At 45.7% G+C, this 20,111-nt stretch overlaps 1 protein-coding gene across 3 annotated transcripts in view; it reads right to left on the bottom strand.

The window, feature by feature from the left end:
* The window catches only part of loxl4 (lysyl oxidase-like 4), a 169,099-nt gene extending 151,621 nt beyond the window's left edge, over nt 1-17,478 (bottom strand). Inside the window, exons 1-2 of one of the 3 annotated variants that reach the window (XM_070876459.1) lie at nt 17,381-17,478; nt 123-480 (exon numbers count right to left, since the gene is read on the bottom strand). In XM_070876459.1, the coding sequence (XP_070732560.1) occupies nt 123-423 (301 nt within the window). In that variant the 5' untranslated portion in view covers nt 424-480; nt 17,381-17,478. Of the gene's footprint in view, nt 1-122; nt 481-5,507; nt 5,534-17,363 lie in introns of those variants that run through there. The other 2 variants (XM_070876457.1, XM_070876460.1) reach the window with 2 other exon arrangements.
* Nucleotides 17,479-20,111: the final 2,633 nt, after the last annotated feature.

Raw genomic sequence — 20,111 nt, forward strand, 5'->3', positions numbered from 1 at the left:
CTTTCCAGCTCTTGGTCCATATCCCTGCAGGTTACAGTACTTCAAGTGCACATCCAAGTACTTTTTAAATGTAGGGAGGGTTTCATGTTTCTAAAATGGAGGGGTAGGGAAAAGTGCGTTACCTGTCCCTTGTCCGTACTTTGCGCTGTGGGCCCAGGTGAGCGCCCCCTCGTAGCCCAGCTCTCTGCAGATCACCTCCGCAGTCCGAAGGTTGAAGTCGTCGTCGCAAATGGTGCCCCACTTGCCGTCGTAGAAAACCTCCACCCGCCCTTCGTGGTGCGTCCGCTTCTCTCCAGCGAGCCGGAGCATGACTTGCCCCCGTTCCGCGGCCAGCCCTGAGGCAGTCCGAGCCCAGCAGGGGTCCGACAAGCTGTGGAGGAGAAGCACTGCCCCGAGGAGCAGGCCCCGAAGAGCACCCTTCATTGCGGCCTCGCTGGTTGGGGTTCAGCTTGATGCTTTGGAGCACGAGGATTCTTCCACCTAGCACAGCACAAACTATTAAAATAGGTAAATAATAAGATCAGAGATTAAATATTAATACACATTCTAATGAGAGGGGATCTTAGCGAAACATACAAGACAATGAGGGAGCAAGACAAGGTGGATGCAGAGAGGATGTTTCCACTCATAGGGGAATCAAAAATTAGGGGACATACAGTCTCAGAATAAGGGGCCGCCCATTTAAATCATCATCATTCAGAGGCAGTCTCTCGGAATTGAGGAAGACTTGCTTCCACTCTAAAAATGAGTTCTTAGGTGACTGAACAGACCCACAGTCCCTGTCACAGGTGGGACAGACAGTCGTTGAGGGAAAGGGTGGGTGGGACAGGTTTGCCGCACGCTCTTTCCGCCGCCTGCGCTTGGTTTCTCCATGCTCTCGGCGATGAGACTCATTTAAAACTGAGATGAGGAGGAATTTCTTCTCTCAGAGGGTTGTAAATCTATGGAGTTCTCTGCCCCAGAGAGCTGTGGAGGCTGGGTCATTGAATATATTTAAGGTGGAGATAGACAGATCTTTGAGCGATAAGGGAATAAAGGGGTTATGGGGAGCGGGCAGGGAAGTGGAGCTGAGTCCATGATCAGATCAGCCATGATTTTATTAAATGGCGGAGCAGGCTCGAGGGGCCAAATGGCCGACTCCTGCTCCTATTTCTTATGTTCTTATGTTCCCCTTACTTTTTTCAAATTGCAAACAGCTTTTTTTTAAATCATTTTGACAAAGTAGGGTTTTGGTTTTCAAAGTTGAAATGCATGTAAAAGTAAAGACTTAGATTTATGTAGCATCTTTCACGACCACTGGACGTCTCAAAGCGCTTTACAGCCAATAGAACACTTTTGGAGTGTATGTTACTGATAGAGAATTCAAACAGGCTGCATTTAGACAGACTGTGAAAATTCACAGACTCCCAAGTCAAGGCTGCTACGTGCAGTTCAGCATGTTGCATTAAGTCATCAATCAACTTGACATTTTAGGACTTTGGGTAGCGAGCCAATTAAAAGGTTAAAAGACTATTAATTGAGTCAATAAGGTCAAAGAAGGCGAGTTATTTTCTGTAAATTGATCCAGGTATAAGTACAGCCATTTTGAACATGTGGTCTCAGAAGGACAAAGACCTGGCTTAAAGCCAAGACCTTGTTGCTGTCTGCCAAGAAATAAAGTGACATTAAAACTACAATCGGAGTTCGTATTTCATTGGAAATTAAGAGATCTAACAATTTTGGCTTCACAAACAGGATTGCTGAGGAAAGAAACTGAATTTTGGACATCGGACCTACATACTGAGGTAAGGACTCTTCTTTATAAAAGTCCTCGGTCAAAAGTCTAAATTCGCCTCTCCTTCTACGCGATTCCGAAAGCCTCCGGTTTGCGAACCCTCCGGTTAGTAGTCGGCTCGAGGTCCCATAGATGTCTAAACTTCGGCGGTGTGTTAGTTAATTAATCACCGACCTATTGATCGGCTAGAAAGCCTATGACTCGAGACCCCAGTAAAGAAATCAGTATTATGGCAGCAGGAGATAAGAGCAAAGAATTGCCTACAACTGTTAAAGGTGGGCAAGCACCACCTGAGGTTTCGCTAGATTTAATTCTCGAACAGTTGAAAGAATACATAGAGCAACAATTCAATTTATCTAAAACCTGTATTAAGATCGAACAAAAGTACGGAACTTCCAAAGGACAATGGTCCTTGGACGAGATTAAAAAGGTCTGGGGAAAAACGACCCGAATGAAAAATAAAGAGCGAACTAGATGGTCCCTAGCCGTTATGGGAAAGATCCGAAACCGGAATGAAATTACAATGCGTTCCCAACATGATCGAGAACTGACCAGTACAAAGGATCAATTGCAAGCAGTTTGTGCGCAGCTGCGACAGAAAAAACTTGAACTTGAAAAGCTGGAAGCGGAAGTTAAAGGTCTTAAAGGTGAAATTAAAGAATGGAAAAAATCATTAGGTCAAGAGACAGTAATAGGAAAAGGAAAATGTATCAGTCAATTCCCAGGGTACCCATGTTTGGATAAATTAAAAGCGCAAACCCGAAGACACGACCGAGGAATAGATACGGATTCTGAATCCTCCGACAATACAGTGTCGGAGGATGAAGAATTAGGGCTGCGCTTTGTCCCGTTTAAAAAAAGACGAGTTGTAGTCAAATCAGAAGAGACTGTGGATGAGGGCGGAACCAAAAAAATGAGGAAAAGGGTGTACGAAAAATACTTAGTTCATGATCCGGCAAACCCAGAGAAAATTGATAAATGGTCCAAGGAGTTGCCCAATACAAAGAAAGGGGGAGTGAAAACGTGGGACCAATTGGACCGCTTAAGAAATAAATATCAACTTCATCCCTGGGACGGAGTGCAAATTTTGACCATAATGGTGCCAAAAACACAGGGAAGAAAAATGCACGACAAGGTAGAAGAAGCTTTGGGGCAGGATGAGCAAGAATTAGATGCAGGATGGGAGGTGATTAAACACTGGCTGCAAGCCTTCAGTCCAGCTAAGACAGACTGGGGAAAAATTGCAGCCTGCCAACAGAAAGGAACAGAGGAGGTCCTGGAGTATGACGAGCGGTTTAGATGCACGTGGCTAGAACATTCGGGTATGAATAATACGGATGAGGAAATGGATGAACAAGTGTTTGGACCCCTGAAAGCAGCTTTTGTGGCAGGTCTAAAGCCAGAACTGTCCAAAATGCTTAAGGTAGTGTTACCGGACTGGGAAGGTAGAGGAACTACCTTTGCAGCATTGGTGGATCGATGTAACCAATTAGATCGGGATATGGGAGCTAAAGTCCAAGCTGTACAGGCTATGGGATGGAAATCCCAGGATTCCGATAAACAGTCATTAGGAAAATTACCCGGAAAATGTCATTATTGTGGGAAAGAAGGTCACTGGGCCAAGACGTGCAGGGCAAAACAGAAAGGTCGTGGCTGGGGAAGAGGACGCAGCCAGGGATACAATTCAACCAACAAACCAGGCTTGTCACAAGATAACGACCTCATAGAAGCACTTAAGCGACTGACAATACAACAACAGAAGGAGTTACTTGGGATAGCAAAAAACGATTAGAGCCCACCCTGCCCCCCCCTCTCGCATTAATACAACAGAGGGGAGATGGGCTATATATAACTGTGAGGATGTGGACTGTCTTTTAGACACAGGGGCGGAATTAACATGCTTACCCCTACAATATGGAGACTTTTTGCCGTTGGATGGTAGGGCACGTACAGCCTATGGAGTTGGGGGCCATAAAATGGAAATTAAAAGGACAACACCGATACTTATAGGGCTGGGTCCACATGAACTAACCACGCCAGTCTGGATAGGTCCAGTAGATCAACCCCTTTTGGGAATGGACGTTCTAATCCAAATAGATTCATTGTTGCATTTCGAGGATGGTCGGGTGACATAGTCAATTAGAACTTTGAAGAAAGAAGAATTGAAGGAACACCCGATATGGGCTAAAGATAAGAACGATCGTGGCCTACTCCAGATGGAGCCTGCGTCATTTACCGGGACCAAGCCTCTATGCACTAAACAGTATCCCATCAGTCCAACTGCCATCGCAGGAATCTTACCAGTTATTCAACAATTGGAGAAACAAGGGGTGCTTATTAAAACGCATAGCTCCTCCAATAGCCCCATGTGGCCGGTACAGAAATCTAATGAGGCTTGGCGTTTGACTGTCGATTATAGGAAAGCTAATCAGTGTATTGACCAAAAAGCTCCTTTGGTCGCAGATCCCTCCACCATTTCTAATGCCCTCAAACCGGAACATAAATATTTCTCGGTTATAAATATGGCCAACGGATTTTGGTCGGTGCCTCTGGCACCGGAGGTTCGACAGTGGTTTGCTTTCACTGTCCAAGGACAACAGTATACTTGGACCCGGTTACCGCAGGGTTTCCACAACAGCCCTACGGTATTCCACATGGCCTTACAAAGCCATTTGCGAGAATTACCTCCCCTGTCATCCACAGTCATCCAATATGTAGACGACATCTTGCTAACTTCAAACACGGAGGAACAGCATGAACAAGATTTACGAGCTTTGCTGGACCACCTTCGGCTGAAAGGACATAAAGCCAGCATCGACAAAGCACAAATATCCCAAGAAGAGGTTGTATACCTGGGACAAAAGATTTCACAAGGAAAGAGAGAACTTACCCAGGATAGAACTGCAGCCATTCGGGCTGCTAAAAAACCCACCACTATTCAGGAACGAAGGTCATTTTTGGGATTGTGTAACTTTAACAGAAATTGGATTGACTCCTTCACACAGCTTGCTCAGCCATTGAATGATATTTTAAAGGGGAAACGTGCCTCTAAAGAAGCCATCACCCTCACTAAGGAACAGCAAGAGGCCTTCCTGAGTTTGAAAAAGGCTTTGTGTTCGGCACCGGCTCTGGGAATCCCTGACAGTGGTAAGCCATTTACCCTGTTTGTTCATGAGAAAGAAAGATATATGACAGCTATACTGATACAAGAACATGGGGATCGGCAAAGACCTATTGGCTATTATTCGGCAAAACTGGATGAGGTAGCCCTCAGATGGGGAAGTTGCCTAAGGGCCATGGAAGCTACATGTCGAGCGGTAATGATCACTGCAGGTCTAGTCCTCGACCAAAAGCTGATTGTCAAGTGTCCCCACACCGTACATGCTTTGCTGTCTATGAATAGAATGTCTCAGGTGACGACAGCTAGATGGACCTGCTGGACAGCAGTCTTGGAAGCTCCTAATCTCCATATCATCCGGGCCAGCCCGGTTAATCCCGCAACTATGCTCCCGATGTCAGAATCGAGGGAGCAAGAGGGGGGCAGAATGTGAAGAGCATGACTGCGTGGAGATTTTAAAAGAAACAGAAGAAGCAGCCTTAGCAGCAGAGGAGCCTCTGCACAACCCAGACCTCATCCTGTTTACAGATGGTTCCTCCTTTGTTGACAATGGTACCAGAAAAGCAGAATGGGCAGTTACAACCTTATATGAGGTAGTGGCAAAAGGATGTTTACCCTCAGGAACGTCAGCACAACAGGCCGAGTTACAGGCCCTGTCAGAAGCATGTCGAATAGCAGAAGTCCGACAGCTAATGTCTACACAGATTCGTGTTCTGCTTTTGGAGTCGCTCACGACTTTGGTCTGTTATGGCGTAAAAGAGGATTCCTCACTGCTGCTGGTACACCTATTCGAAATGGAAAAGAAGTCCGAGACTTACTAGAGGCTATACAATTACCTCAGGAAGTGTCCATCCTGAAGTGTAAGGCCCAAACCAAGGAAAATACCACAGAAGCACAGGGAAATGCCCTAGCCGACCAGGCAGCTAAAGATGCCGCCTCACAGGGCGTTCCTCCAGAAGAACCAACACAGGTGTGCAGATTGAAAGCACTCAGGACTCTGACACGAGACCTTCAAACAATGCAAGGCGAGTGCTCCCGAGAGGAAAAATGGACATGGATTGAGGCAGGAATTAAGCTATGTGAAGATGGTGTCTGGAGACAAAGAGTTACCGACAAAGCAGTCGCGCCACAAGCACTTATGCCTTTTTTAGCCCAACAGATCCACTCGTGGGGACACTTGGCCTCACAACAGATGACGGCACGGTTCCAGAAAAGCTGGAGGGGTCGGGGATTTAAAAAACATGCCCAGCTGGTAACAGACCGCTGTGTGGTCTGCCAGAAAAATAATTCTGGACCCATCACGGTAATGCCCCAACTGAGGCCCCCTGCCCCTGTCGGACCATTCCAGCATCTGCAGGTTGATTATATATCTCTTCCTTCATGCCAAGGATACACTAACATTCTTGTCATGGTCGACAGATTCTCTAGATGGATAGAAGCTGTCCCAACTAAAAGAGCCACAGCCAATCACACTGCAAAGTTCTTGTGTAAGGATTACATTCCCCGATGGGGAGTCCCGAGTAGCATTGACTCAGATCAGGGAACACACTTCACAGGTGCTGTCTGCCAAGAAGTCTGTAGGTTACTGAACATTACGTAGGATTTACACTGTCCTTATCATCCACAATCATCAGGACAAGTAGAACGAATGAATCGAACTCTGAAACAACGGCTTGCCAAATATCACCAAGAAGGAACACCATGGCCCCAGGCACTACCAATAGTGCTATGTAGTATTAGGGCAACCCCGAACAGAACTACAGGACTAAGCCCATTTGAAATTATAACAGGAAGACCCATGTCGCTGCCAGGAACTATCGATTTACGGAAAGCTGATGTTCACTTAATGAGTGACACTTTGTTATCATACTGTCAGAACTTAACCAATGCTATTAGTTCTGTTTCCTGACAGGTATCGGCAGCTTGGGGTAATCCACCCGAAGGAGGACATGACATCATCCCGAGAGTCTGGGTGTATGTGAAAAAGTTGCATAAAGAACCTTTGGGTGCCAAGTGGGAGGGACCTTATCAAGTGTTATTGACCACCCAGGCAGCTGTTAAAGTCCAAGGAAAGAAAGCCTGGATCCACGCTTCACACGTTAAACGAGCACCCGTAACTGAAGCTGAAATCTAATAAGGACAATTACTTTTTGCCAAAATGTATAAATTTACTGTATTACTGATTGTAGGTATTCTAGGCATAGGCCTACTTCTTACTAGCCGACCCTCTGCACCAAAGGGAAATAGTAGGGTAGCAAGGGAATTACATTTAAATACCTTTTTATATATGTCATACATTTATGCCAAACAAGGTAACATTTCCAGTTGTTGGGTGTGTGCGCATATTCCTATTCACTCAAAGGGAGGGATTCCCTTGAGGCCTGTTCCCTTGAATATCTCGGAAATGGCTGAGTGGATAATTAATCAAAACAAAACAGGCAATGCGTTTCAGGATACGGCAAACTGGGCACATAAATGGAAGTCAGCAGGTTACAATCTGACTACCTTTGAAGGGGGATACCAACCGTGCTACAATAATTCCAAACGGCCCCCATTTTTTGTTATCACTAATACAACGGGAATAGGAAGACCGGGGGAATCGGTCTGTCTGATTAGAAACATCAAAGGAGGCCAAAATATGGGGTATAGTAACTGCTCCCGGAATTATAATATAATCAAGCCACGGAACCGTCCAAACTGGGCAGATGTGGGAATTTTTAACGTAACGGGGATTCTGAATAAAACAGATGGAAAAGCCTGGACAGGCCCCGGAGTGTTGCTGACAAAGAAACAACTAACCTTCATTGCCTATAATGGCACCTATTGGGTGTGTGGCCACAAGGCCTACCCTTGGCTGCCCCAGAATTGGATGGGATCCTGCTATTTAGCCTACATTGTGCCCTATATGTATCATATAAAGTCACTGTCGGAACATTTACACCATCCTAAGAGAGCTATCACAGGAACAGAGAGTTTCTTTGCCATTCTGATCCCCAGGTATGGGACTGCCAGACTGGCAAGGGAATCCATTAACATGGCATCCGTTGTGGAACGGGTAGCCAATGATACCTCAGAGGCCCTAGTTAAAATCAATGCAGAAATGGTAGCAATCCGCACAGTAGCCCTACAGAATAGACTGGCCCTTGGTTACATCCTGGCTGAAAAGGGAGGTACTTGCACCCTACTCGGAACTGAGTGTTGCACATATTTCCCAGATAGCTCTGAAGAAATTACCCACTTAGCGGAGCATATCCAAAAGGAGGTAGAAAAACCTAAGCAACCCCCATCATTAACTTTGTGGAGTGGAGCCACTGAATGGCTAGGTTCAATAGGAACTTCATTGGTGGGAGGTTTAATTCTATTTGTTGTAATTATTTTACTTTTATATTGTTTGTTTATGTTGATTAAATGTTGTTGCGACCAGGCGGCTGTAGCTGCTGTCCCGCATGTGAGACATCTTGCAGATCCCAGCAGACCGTCTGTACGTGGCACAGGGGTCTGTTATGCTTAAGGGAAGGTTGTTTACTGGTTGAACTAAGATATTGATTTGGATTAAATTGGAATAAGGTTAATCGTGGCCACGATGGAACTCGGGTTGGTGTAAATTTGTGTGGAAGCTACTAGTCCGGACATGTGGCGAAACACATCAACAAATTTTAGAAGGAAACTCTATTAACATGTATGAAATTATTTTGTAGAATGTTTAACCAGTGATACCTGATGTTTTATGATTCAGTTTGTGAAAGAATCAAAGGGGGGATTGATAGAGAATTCAAACAGGCTGTATTTAGACAGACTGTGAAAATTCACAGACCCCCAAGTCAAGGCTGCGACGTGCAGTTCAGCATGTTGCATTAAGTCATCAATCAACTTGACATTTTAGGACTTTGGGTAGCGAGCCAATTAAAAGGTTAAAAGACTATTAATTGAGCCAATAAGGTCAAAGAAGGCGAGTTATTTTCTGTAAATTGATCCAGGTATAAGTACAGCCATTTTGACCATATGGTCTCAGAAGGACAAAGATCTGGCTTAAAGCCAAGAGCTTGTTGCTGTCTGCCAAGAAATAAAGTGACATTAAAACTACAATCGGAGTTCGTATTTCATTGGAAATTAAGAGATCTAACAGTTACTGTTGTAATGTGGGAAACGTGGCAGCAATGTGCACACAGCAAGCTCCCACAAACAGCAACGTGATCAGGACCAGGGAACAAAGAAATGACAGACCAATTGAACAAGTACTTTGGTTCGCTATTCACTAAGGAGGACACAAACAACCTTCCGGGTATAAAAGGGGTCAGAGGATCTAGTAAGAAGAAGGAACTGAGGGAAATCCTTATTAGTCGGGAAATTGTGTTGGGGAAATTGATGGGATTGAAGGCCGATAAATCCCCAGGGCCTGATGGTCTGCATCCCAAATACTTAAGGAGGTGGCCTTGGAAATAGCGGATGCATTGACAGACATTTTCCAAGATTCCATAGACTCTGGATCAGTTCCTATGGAGTGGAGGGTAGCCAATGTAACCCCACTTTTTAAAAAAGGAGGGAGAGAGAAAACAGGGAATTATAGACCGGTCAGCCTGACATCGGTAGTGGGTAAAATGATGGAATCAATTATTAAGGATGTCATAGCAGCGCATGTGGAAAGAGGTGTCATGATAGGTCCAAGTCAGCATGGATTTGTGAAAGGGAAATCATGCTTGACAAATCTTCTGGAATTTTTTGAGGATGTTTCCAGTAGAGTGGACAAGGGAGAACCAGTTGATGTGGTGTATTTGGACTTTCAGAAGGCTTTCGACAAGGTCCCACACAAGAGATTAATGTGCAAAGTTAAAGCACATGGGATTGGGGGTAGTTTGCTGACATGGATTGAGAACTGGTTGGCGGACAGGAAGCAAAGAGTAGGAGTGAATGGGTACTTTTCAGAATGGCAGGCAGTGACTAGTGGGGTACCGCAAGGTTCTGTGCTGGGGCCCCAGCTGTTTACATTGTACATTAATGATTTGGACGAGGGAATTAAATGTAGTATCTCCAAATTTGCGGACGACACTAAGTTGGGTGGCAGTGTGAGCTGCGAGGAGGATGCTATGAGGCGGCAGAGTGACTTGGATAGGTTAGGTGAGTGAGCAAATGCATGGCAGATGAAGTATAATGTGGATAAATGTGAGGTTATCCACTTTGGTGGTAAAAACAGAGAGACAGACTATTATCTGAATAGTGACAGATTAGGAAAAGGGAAGGTGCAACGAGACCTGGGTGTCATGGTACATCAGTCATTGAAGGTTGGCATGCAGCTACAGCAGGCAGTTAAGAAAGCAAATGGCATGTTGGCCTTCATAGTGAGGGGATTTGAGTACAGGAGCAGGAAGGTTTTACTACAGTTGTACAGGGCCTTGGTGAGGCCACACCTGGAGTATTGTGTACAGTTTTGGTCTTCTAACTTGAGGAAGGACATTCTTGCTATTGAGGGAGTGCAGCGAAGGTTCACCAGACTGATTCCCGGGATGGCGGGACTGACATATCAAGAAAGACTGGATCAACTGGGCTTGTATTCACTGGAGTTCAGAAGAATGAGAGGGGATCTCATAGAAACGTTTAAAATTCTGACAGGTTTGGACAGGTTAGATGCAGGAAGAATGTTCCCAATGTTGGGGAAGTCCAGAACCAGGGGTCACAGTCTAAGGATAAGGTGTAAGCCATTTAGGACCAAGATGAGGAGAAACTTCTTCACCCAGAGAATGGTGAATCTGTGGAATTCTGAGGCCAATTCACTAAATATATTCAAAAAGGAGTTAGATGAAGTCCTTACTACTAGGGGGATTAAGGGGTTTGGCGAGAAAGCAGGAATGGGGTACTGACGTTGCATGTTCAGCCATGAACTCATTGAATGGCGATGCAGGCTCGAAGGGCCGAATGGCCTACTCCTGCACCTATTTTCTATGTTTCTATGTTTGTATAATCTGTTGTTTGTTATGTTGGTTGAGGGATAAATATTGGCCAGGATACTGGGGCTAACTCCCCCGCTCTTCTTTGAAATAGTGCCATGGGATCTTTTACGTCCACCTGAGAGAGCAGACGAGGCTCAGTTTAACTTCTCATCTGAAAGACGGCACCTCCGACAGCGCAGCACTCCCTCAGTACCGCACTGGAGTGTCAGCCTAGATTTTGTGCTCAAGTCCCTGGAATGGGACTGGAACCCACAACCTTCTGATTGAGAAGCAAGAGAGAGCGAGACCCGCTGAGCCACGGCTGACACTGAACGCGGGAGGCCTAGGGCTTATTTAAAATCCAGGCAACACACTAGCCCCTTGATGGCTGGGTGAGTGGTCCAATGTGTCATCCGGTGTGCTACTGAGTCAGACAGATCAGGTGTGCTGTTCGGTCTGCACTGAATTAGATGATCCCAACTGGGGGGAGCTGTTGGCACCACTACAATTGGGTCCAATGCCCACGGGATATGAAAGGGTTACAATCAGCATGGCTTCTTGTTCCTGATTGCAGTCCTGATTGCAGTGACCCCCCCACCCCACCCCTCACTGGAAACTCTGCGTGGAAAGCGGGATGGGGATAGGGGATCGGACCGGACAACTGCCGGCTGCAGTTGAATAGCCAGCCAACATTCCAGGCTCATGCTGGAAGAGTGGTAACAAGAGAACATAAGAACATAAGAAATAGGAACAGGAGTAGGCCATACAGCCTCTCGAGCCTGCTCCGCCATTTAATACGATCATGGCTGATCCAATCATGGACTTAGGTCCATGTTCCTGCCCGCTCTCTATAACCCCTTAATCCCTGATTGCTTAAGAAACTGTCTATCTCTGTCTTAAATATATTCAATGACCCAGCTTCCACAACTCTCTGAGGCAGCGAATTCCACAAATTTACAACCCTCTGAGAGAAGAAATTCCTCCTCATCTCAGTTTTAAATGGGCAGCCCCTTATTCTAAGATTATGCCCCCTAGGTCTAGTCTCCTCTATCAGTGGAAACATTCTCTCTCCATCCACGTTGTCAAGAGGGTGAAACTGGGGCTTGTGAAACCTGTAGCCCAGCAAAGACCAGTGCCTGTAGGGGATGAAGGGAGAAAAACAGGGGAACATTTTCTAACTGCAGCTTCTTCGGCAGCACCACCCAAAACTGCGACCTCTACCACCTAGAAGGACAAGGGCAGCAGGCGCATGGGAGCACTACCACCTCCAAGTTCCCCTCCAAGTCACACACCATCCTGACTTGGTGGATCAAAATCCTGACACTCCCTCCCGAACATGGACTGCAGCGGTTCAAGAAGGCGACTCACCACCACCTTCTCAAGAGCAATTAGGGATGGGTGATAAATGTCAACCTTGCCAGCGACGCCCACATCCCGGAAGAATTTTTAAAATGGTATGGTTGTATCGCTCATAACTCCCTGTACCTGAGTGGCACAAACTTAGAATAGTATAAAAATGTGAAAGCCATGTCCAATCTGGTTGAATGACTTCGTGTAAACATGATAATATGACTCAGTTAGACTTAATACCCGTGTGTCAACCGTGGCACCCTCAGAAGGTTGTGGGTTCAAGTCCCACTCCAGGGACTTGAGCACATAAAATCTCGCCTGACACTCCCAGTGTAGTGCTGAGGGAGTGCTGCACTGTTGGAGGTGCCGTCTTTCGGATGTAACATTTAATCGAGGCCCCTTCTGCTCTCTCAGGTGGACGTAAAATATCCCATGGCACTATTTCGAAGAAGATCAGGGGAGTTATCCCTGGTGTCCTGGAGACAATATTTATCCCTCAATCAGCATCACTAAAAAACAGATTATCTGGTCATTATCACAATACTGTTTGTGGGAGCTTGCTGTGCGCAAGTATCCTGCCGCGTTTCATAGATTACAACAGTGACTACACTTCAAGAAGTTCTTCATTAGCTGTAAGGCAATTTGGGACATCCGATGGTCATGAAAGGCGCTATATAAATGCAAGTCTTTCTTTGTGAAGGGAGTCTGACAGAAATATTCAATGTTGGATTGAGAGGGTGCTTGTAAGGTGGAGAGCCAATTACAGCAGGGTGAAAATTCCCAAGTGTTTTAATCAATGATTCCTTTCCCCCCCCAAAACGGAACCTTATGCCATTAGCCTTTTGAAAAGCCACTGATAAATCGTGGGGCGCTTGGTCCCTTTAAGAATCTCCCTGGCACCACTGCCGACACTCGAAGGATGTTCTTCGAAGGCACGGCTGTACCGTGCTGTCTGACTGCATGGCGCAATCCTAACAAGCTCCGCATGCCAGAGGTAGACCTTCTAACCCTGCCTGGGCAACTTGCCCCTGCGTAGTGCTGAAGCCCAGCCGTTGTTTAGTCTGACAGCCACCAGAGGCAGTGAGCAGAACACGTTCCAACTCAGGCTGAGAGCACTGTCATTCTGGAGCAGGACCAGCCATATTAACTCCTCAATGGCCGAATGCTTTTCTCCACTTTCCACCTCGACTTTTAATTCTGCTCAACAACAATAACTTGTATTTATATAGCGCCTTTAAAGTAGTGAAACGTCCCATGCTGCAGATATGTGGTCGATACACATTGCTCATTTTTCTTCTGTGCGTTTCCCCTCTTCCCGCCCCCGCGCTGTATGTTCTTTCCGTGACAGATTGCTCGGTTTCAGGACGGCGCAAACACTGAATTTTCTTTTTCACATCTTTCTTTCCTTATCTTCTAGAAGTGCTCACTTGTGTTGGCGTGTGGTCCCACGGGTGCTGGCCCATGCCAACGCCTTCCCCCCCTGCCATTATTTGTCCAAGTGGCCACTTCTAGTGTGTGCATGGACAGTAAACATCAGTAGGATATTCAACCACGGGCATCATAGTCTTGGTCAATCCCATTCTCACTCAACAGCTACACACACAGATACACACACTCAAACACAGATGCATACAAACACACACACAGATACACACAGATACACACACACTCAAACACAGATGCACACAAACACACACACATGTACACGCAGATACACACACACTCAAACACAGATGCATACAAACACCCACACAGATACACACACAGGTACACACAATACGCACACACTCAAACACAGATGCACACAAACACACACACATGTACACGCAGATACACACACACTCAAACACAGATGCATACAAACACACACACAGATACACACACAGGTACACACAGATACATACACACTCAAACACAAACGCACACAAACACACACGCAGATACACATAGATACACACACTCAAACACAGATGCATACAAACACACACGCAGATACACACAGATATACACACACTCAAACACAAATGCACACAAACACACACACACATGTACACGCAGATACACACACACTCAAACACAGATGCACACAAACACACACACATGTACACACACAGGTACACACAGATACACACACACTCAAACACAGATGCATACAAACACACACACAGATACACACAGATACATACACACTCAAACACAAACGCACACAAACACACACGCAGATACATATAGATACACACACACTCAAACACAGATGCATACAAACACACACGCAGATACACACAGATATACACACACTCAAACACAGATGCACACAAACACACACACATGTACACACAGATACACACACACTCAAACACAAATGCACACAAACACACACACACATGTGCACGCAGATACACACACACTCAAACACAGATGCACACAAACACACACACATGTACACACAGATACACACACACTCAAACACAGATGCACACAAACACACACACAGGTACACACAGATACACACACACTCAAACACAAATGCACACAAACACACACACAGGTACACACAGATACACACACACTCAAACACAAATGCACACAAACACACACACACATGTACACACAGATACACACACACTCAAACACAGATGCACACAAACACACACACATGTACACACAGATACACACACACTCAAACACAGATGCACACAAACACACACACACATGTACACACAGATACACACACACTCAAACACAGATGCACACAAACACACACACAGGTACACACAGATACACACACACTCAAACACAAATGCACACAAACACACACACACATGCACACACAGATACAAACACACTCAAACACAGATGCACACAAACACACACACATGTACACAGATACACACACACACTCAAACACAGATGCACACAAACACACACACACATGTACACACAGATACACACACACTCAAACACAAATGCACACAAACACACACACAGGTACACACAGATACACACACAGTCAAACACAGATGCATACAAACACATACAGATACACACACACTCAAACACAGATGCACACAAACACACACACAGGTACACAGAGATACACACACACTCAAACACAGATGCATACAAACACACACACAGATACACACACACTCAAACACAGATGCACACAAACACACACAGGTACACACACAAACGCATACTCAAACACAAACGCAAACGTACAGATACACCCATACAGACACACACAAACACAGGCACATACACACACAAACACAGACACACATACACACAAACACAGACACACACACAAACATACACAAACACAGAAACACACACACACAAACACAGATACACACACACAAACACAAACACAGAAACACACACACATTCAAACACATAAGCACACACTCTCACAAACACACATAAACACACAACCACACACACGCAAACATTCACACACACAAATACACACACACACAATCAATCTCCAACGGCTGCTGACTTGACCTTCCTCAGTCCCCTGCTAATTTTAAGCCCCCTGCCGTTCCCTAGGACAGGATAGGGGAAGTAAACTGGGCCAATAATGTCCGATATATCTCTGTAACATCTTCGAGATGTCACTTTCCAAGGTTGTCGAGCTCTATGAATCGTTCATCACGGGTGCTTCCTTTAACAGGGGATTCGCTTAAAACCTTCCTCTTTGACCAAGCTTCTGCCTTAAAATCTCCTTATGGTGGCACGGTGTCAAAATGTGTCTGATAATCGCTCCTGAAGCGCCTTGGGACGGTTCATTGCGTTAAAGGCGTTACATCAATACAATGTAGGTTGTGGAAATAGAAGGGCTAATACGAGATGTTGGGACTGTGCACAAAAAATGTCTCAATGAAAGATGGACAGTGAGTGGCCAGAGAGATGTGGGAGCCGGCAGGGGGAGGGGGGTCTTCTGGGGTTCATGGCCAAGTAATTTGGCAGAGACTGGTTGAGACTGGGGGGGTGAGAGGGACAGAGGAGTGCAGTCGATTCACAACACACTTCGGGCTTATTGTACAGAGAGTCGGAGCCTCACAGACAGACCAGTGCAGATCGACAGACGCAATGGAACAATGACATCAAGGGTGGAAGTGTCTGAAACCAGACTCGAGGACCAGCGGTGAGCAACCCAGTACCAGACAGACAGACTGACCGGGGCCAGCTCGGAATAGGGGGGCGGCGGAGAGAGATTCCCCGGACTTCGAGTGCCGCTCAGTACTGGGACTACGGGAGACTGAATGAACAGATCGGATAGGTGACAGAGAAACGCCGCTGTGAATAAAGAGACGGCACAGGGTGGGGGCGTGGAAAAAAAGATAAAACGAGTAAGAAAAAGGGAGAAAGAGAAAAAAGGAGGGATAAAAGGAGAGAAAGAGAAATAAAACGAAAGGGAAAGAAAAGGAGAGAAAGAAAAAGAGAAAGATAAAAAGAGAGAAAGAGAAAAAACGAAAGGGAAAGAAAAGGAGAGAAAGAAAAAGAGAAAGATAAAGAGAGAAAGAAAGAGAAAGGAAAAGATGAAAGAGAGAAAGAAGAGAAAGGGAAAGGAGAGAAAATGAAAAGGAGCGAGAAAGAAAGGAGAGAAAGGTAGAGAGAGAGAGAGAAAGGGAGGAAGCGGAGATGGGAAGAGCTATAAATGGGAAGTGTGAAAGGAAAGGATGGTTTTCGATAACAAGCTTAATAATTAAAAGTAGCGAGGATACAAAGTGCTATTTCTGAGGAAGAGAGACTGGCCACGCTGACTGATGTACAACACAGATAAACCCCCGAGCGAGAGGGGAAATAGTGAGAGGGCAAAGAGAATGAGCAAAGTGGTTACTGTGGGAGGGAAAAGCTTCAAAATTTCAATAAATCGATGCTCTCATCGGTATCTATCTTTAAAATGCACAACAGAAAGTTGAGGTCCTGCCAATGGATCCGTGTAAAAAGTCAGGCAGCACAGCCTTTCTGATGACCATCAAAATCATCACTAGATTATATTATTTCATTTTAAAATATAAAACGATCAATAATTCACAGAACGATTTCTTTCCCGCGCAGGCAAGTTGACGAACAAAAAAAAAGTTCACAAAAGTGTGCTGAAGCTTATTGTGTATATTTATATATAGATATAAATAATAGAGAGCGAGAGATTTGTTTCAAAGCGAGCTGGAAAGTTAGTGAAACTTACAAATGTTTGAAACTCACTCGAGTGAAGATGAGCTCAGAATCAGCCGGCACAAACTGCGGCTTCAGGAGGCTGTAGGAATGGGTAGAATCCTGGACAAACCTGAACACCCTCTCCACGACTCAATTTAACAGACTGTAACCTCCACCCCACCGTTTGCTGCATCTTTTATCGCCACCACGTGATTTTTTTTCCCACCCTCTCCTGTCTCTTTCGCTTCTCTGCCACCCCCTCCTTTTTTTTTATAAAAAAACTTCTTAAATAACATGCCCAACAGAAAAAAGTCTTGGCGTGCTGAACATTCAAGCGGAGGGTGTGTAGAGAGAGAGAGTGTGAGTGTGTGTGTGTAGGGAAGAGAATGATCGTACTGAACGTTCAAACCCCCTCCCAAAATAATCTCCTGAAAGTTTATCATCAGACCACTGCATGGTGTGAGGTGTGAAGCGGTTACTGCTTCAGTGCTACTGTAATACTTAGTCCCAGAGGACAGCAGGTTAGAAGGAAGGCGAGTAAATTATGATGTGATTTTTTTTGAGGGGTTGGGGAGTTAAAGCAGTAAAACGAAATAAAATAAATGTTTTGAAAACACAACGGAATTGCAGACACCTGGATCATGCCTGTTGTTAATGTATATAAAAGCCTTTCACAACCTCAGGATGTCTCAAAGCAGCTTTACAGCCAATTAAAGTACTTTTGAAATGTAGTAATGTAGGGAACGTAGCAGATAATTTGAATACAAACAGCATCATCGGCAGTCCCTCGGAATCTGGGAAGACTTGCTTCCACTCCTGAAGTTTGGTGGCTGAAAAGTCTATGTCTCTGAGCCATACAGGAGGGCAGGTATTACTACAGCACTGTAGACCATGAGCTTAGTGGCAGTTTTGAGGGCCTGGTCTTCAAACACTCTTTTCCTCAGGTGGCCGAAGGCTGCACTGGCGCACTGGAGGCGGTGTTGGATCTCGTCGTCGATGCCTGCTCTTGTTGATAGGAGGCTCCCGAGACATGGGAAGTGGTCCACGGTGTCCAGGGCCGCGCCGTGGATCTTGATCACTGGGGGGCAGTGTTGTGCGGTGAGGACAGACTGGTGGAGGACCTTTGTCTTACGGATGTTTAGTGTAAGGCCCATGCTTTCGTACGCCTTAGTAAATACATCGACTATGTCCTAGAGTGAGGCCCAACGTGATAATGATTGGATAATCTGCTCTACTGATGTTGATAGAAAACTGTCCTGTTAAAAAATTGTTCCACAGGCGGGTTGATGGCGATGACCACTAAACCCATCATTGAACCACTTGCATGTCATCATCATAGGCAGTCCCTCAGACTCGAGGAAGACTTGCTTCCATTCTAAAAATGAGTCCTTAGGTGGCTGAACAGTCCAATACGAGAAGCACAGTCCCTGTCACAGGTAGGACAGACAGTCATTGAGGGAAAGGGAGGGTGGGACAGGTTTGCCGCAAACTCTTTCCATGCCTGCGTTTGATTTCTGCATGCTCTCGGCGATGAGACTCGAGGTGCTCAGCGATTTCCCGGCCGCACTTCCTCCACTTAGGGTGGTCTTTGGCCAGGGACTCCCAGGTGTCAGTAGGGATGTTGCACTTTGTCAGGGAGGCTTTGAGGGTGTCCTTGTAACGTTTCCTCTGACCACCTTTGGCTCGTTTGCCGTGAATGAGTTCCGAGTAGAGCACTTGCTTTGGGAGTCTCGTGCCTGGCATGCGAACAATGTGGCCTGCCCAGCGGAGGTGATCAAGTGTGGTCAATGCTTCAATGCTGGGGATGTTGGCCTGGTTGAGGATGCTAATGTTGGTATGTATGTCCTCCCAGTGGATTTGTAGGATCTTGCAGAGACATCGTTGGTAGTATTTCTCCAGTGACTTGAGGTGTCCATTGTACTTGTATGTGATGCCCTCACCATGACACCATGATGACAAACGTTGGTCCCTTGCAGTCGGATTCAGGTGAATTTATAATGGGGAACAAAGAAATGGCAGACCTATAACCTTCCGGATGTACTAGGGGACCGAGGGTCCAGTGAGAAGGAGGAACTGAAGGATATCCTTATTAGGCAGGAAATTGTATTAGGGAAATTGATGGGATTGAAGGCCGATAAATCCCTAGTGCCTGATAGTCAGCATCCCAGAGTACTTAAGGAAGTGGCCCTAGAAATAGTGGATGCATTGGTGATCATTTTCCAACGGTCTATCGACTCTGGATCAGTTCCTATGGACTGCAGGGTAGCTAATGTAACAACACTTTAAAAAAAGGAAGGAGAGAGAAAACGCGTAATTATAGATCGGTTAGCCTGACATCAGTCGTAGGGAAAATGTTGGAATCAATCATTAAGGATGAAATAGCAGCGCATTTGGAAAGCAGTGACAGGATCGGTCCAAGTAAACATGGATTTGTGAAAGGGAAATCATGCTTGACGAATCTTCTGGAGTTTTTTGAGGATGTAACTAGCAGAGTGGACAAGGGAGAACCAGTGGATGTGGTATATTTGGACTTTCAAAAAGCTTTTGACAAGGTCCCACACAAGAGATTGGTGTGCAAAATCAAAGCACATGGTATTGGGGGTAATGTACTGATGTGGATAAAGAACTGGTTGGCAGATAGGAAGCAGAGAGTCGGGATTAACCTGGTCCTTTTCGGGATGGCAGGCAGTGGCTAGTGGAGTGCCGCAGGGCTCAGTGCTGGGATCCCAGCTCTTTACAATATACATTCATGATTTAGATGAAGGAATTGAGTGTAATA

This window comes from Pristiophorus japonicus, chromosome 3, assembly GCF_044704955.1.
Source record: "Pristiophorus japonicus isolate sPriJap1 chromosome 3, sPriJap1.hap1, whole genome shotgun sequence".
Classification (NCBI taxonomy): domain Eukaryota; kingdom Metazoa; phylum Chordata; class Chondrichthyes; family Pristiophoridae; genus Pristiophorus; species Pristiophorus japonicus.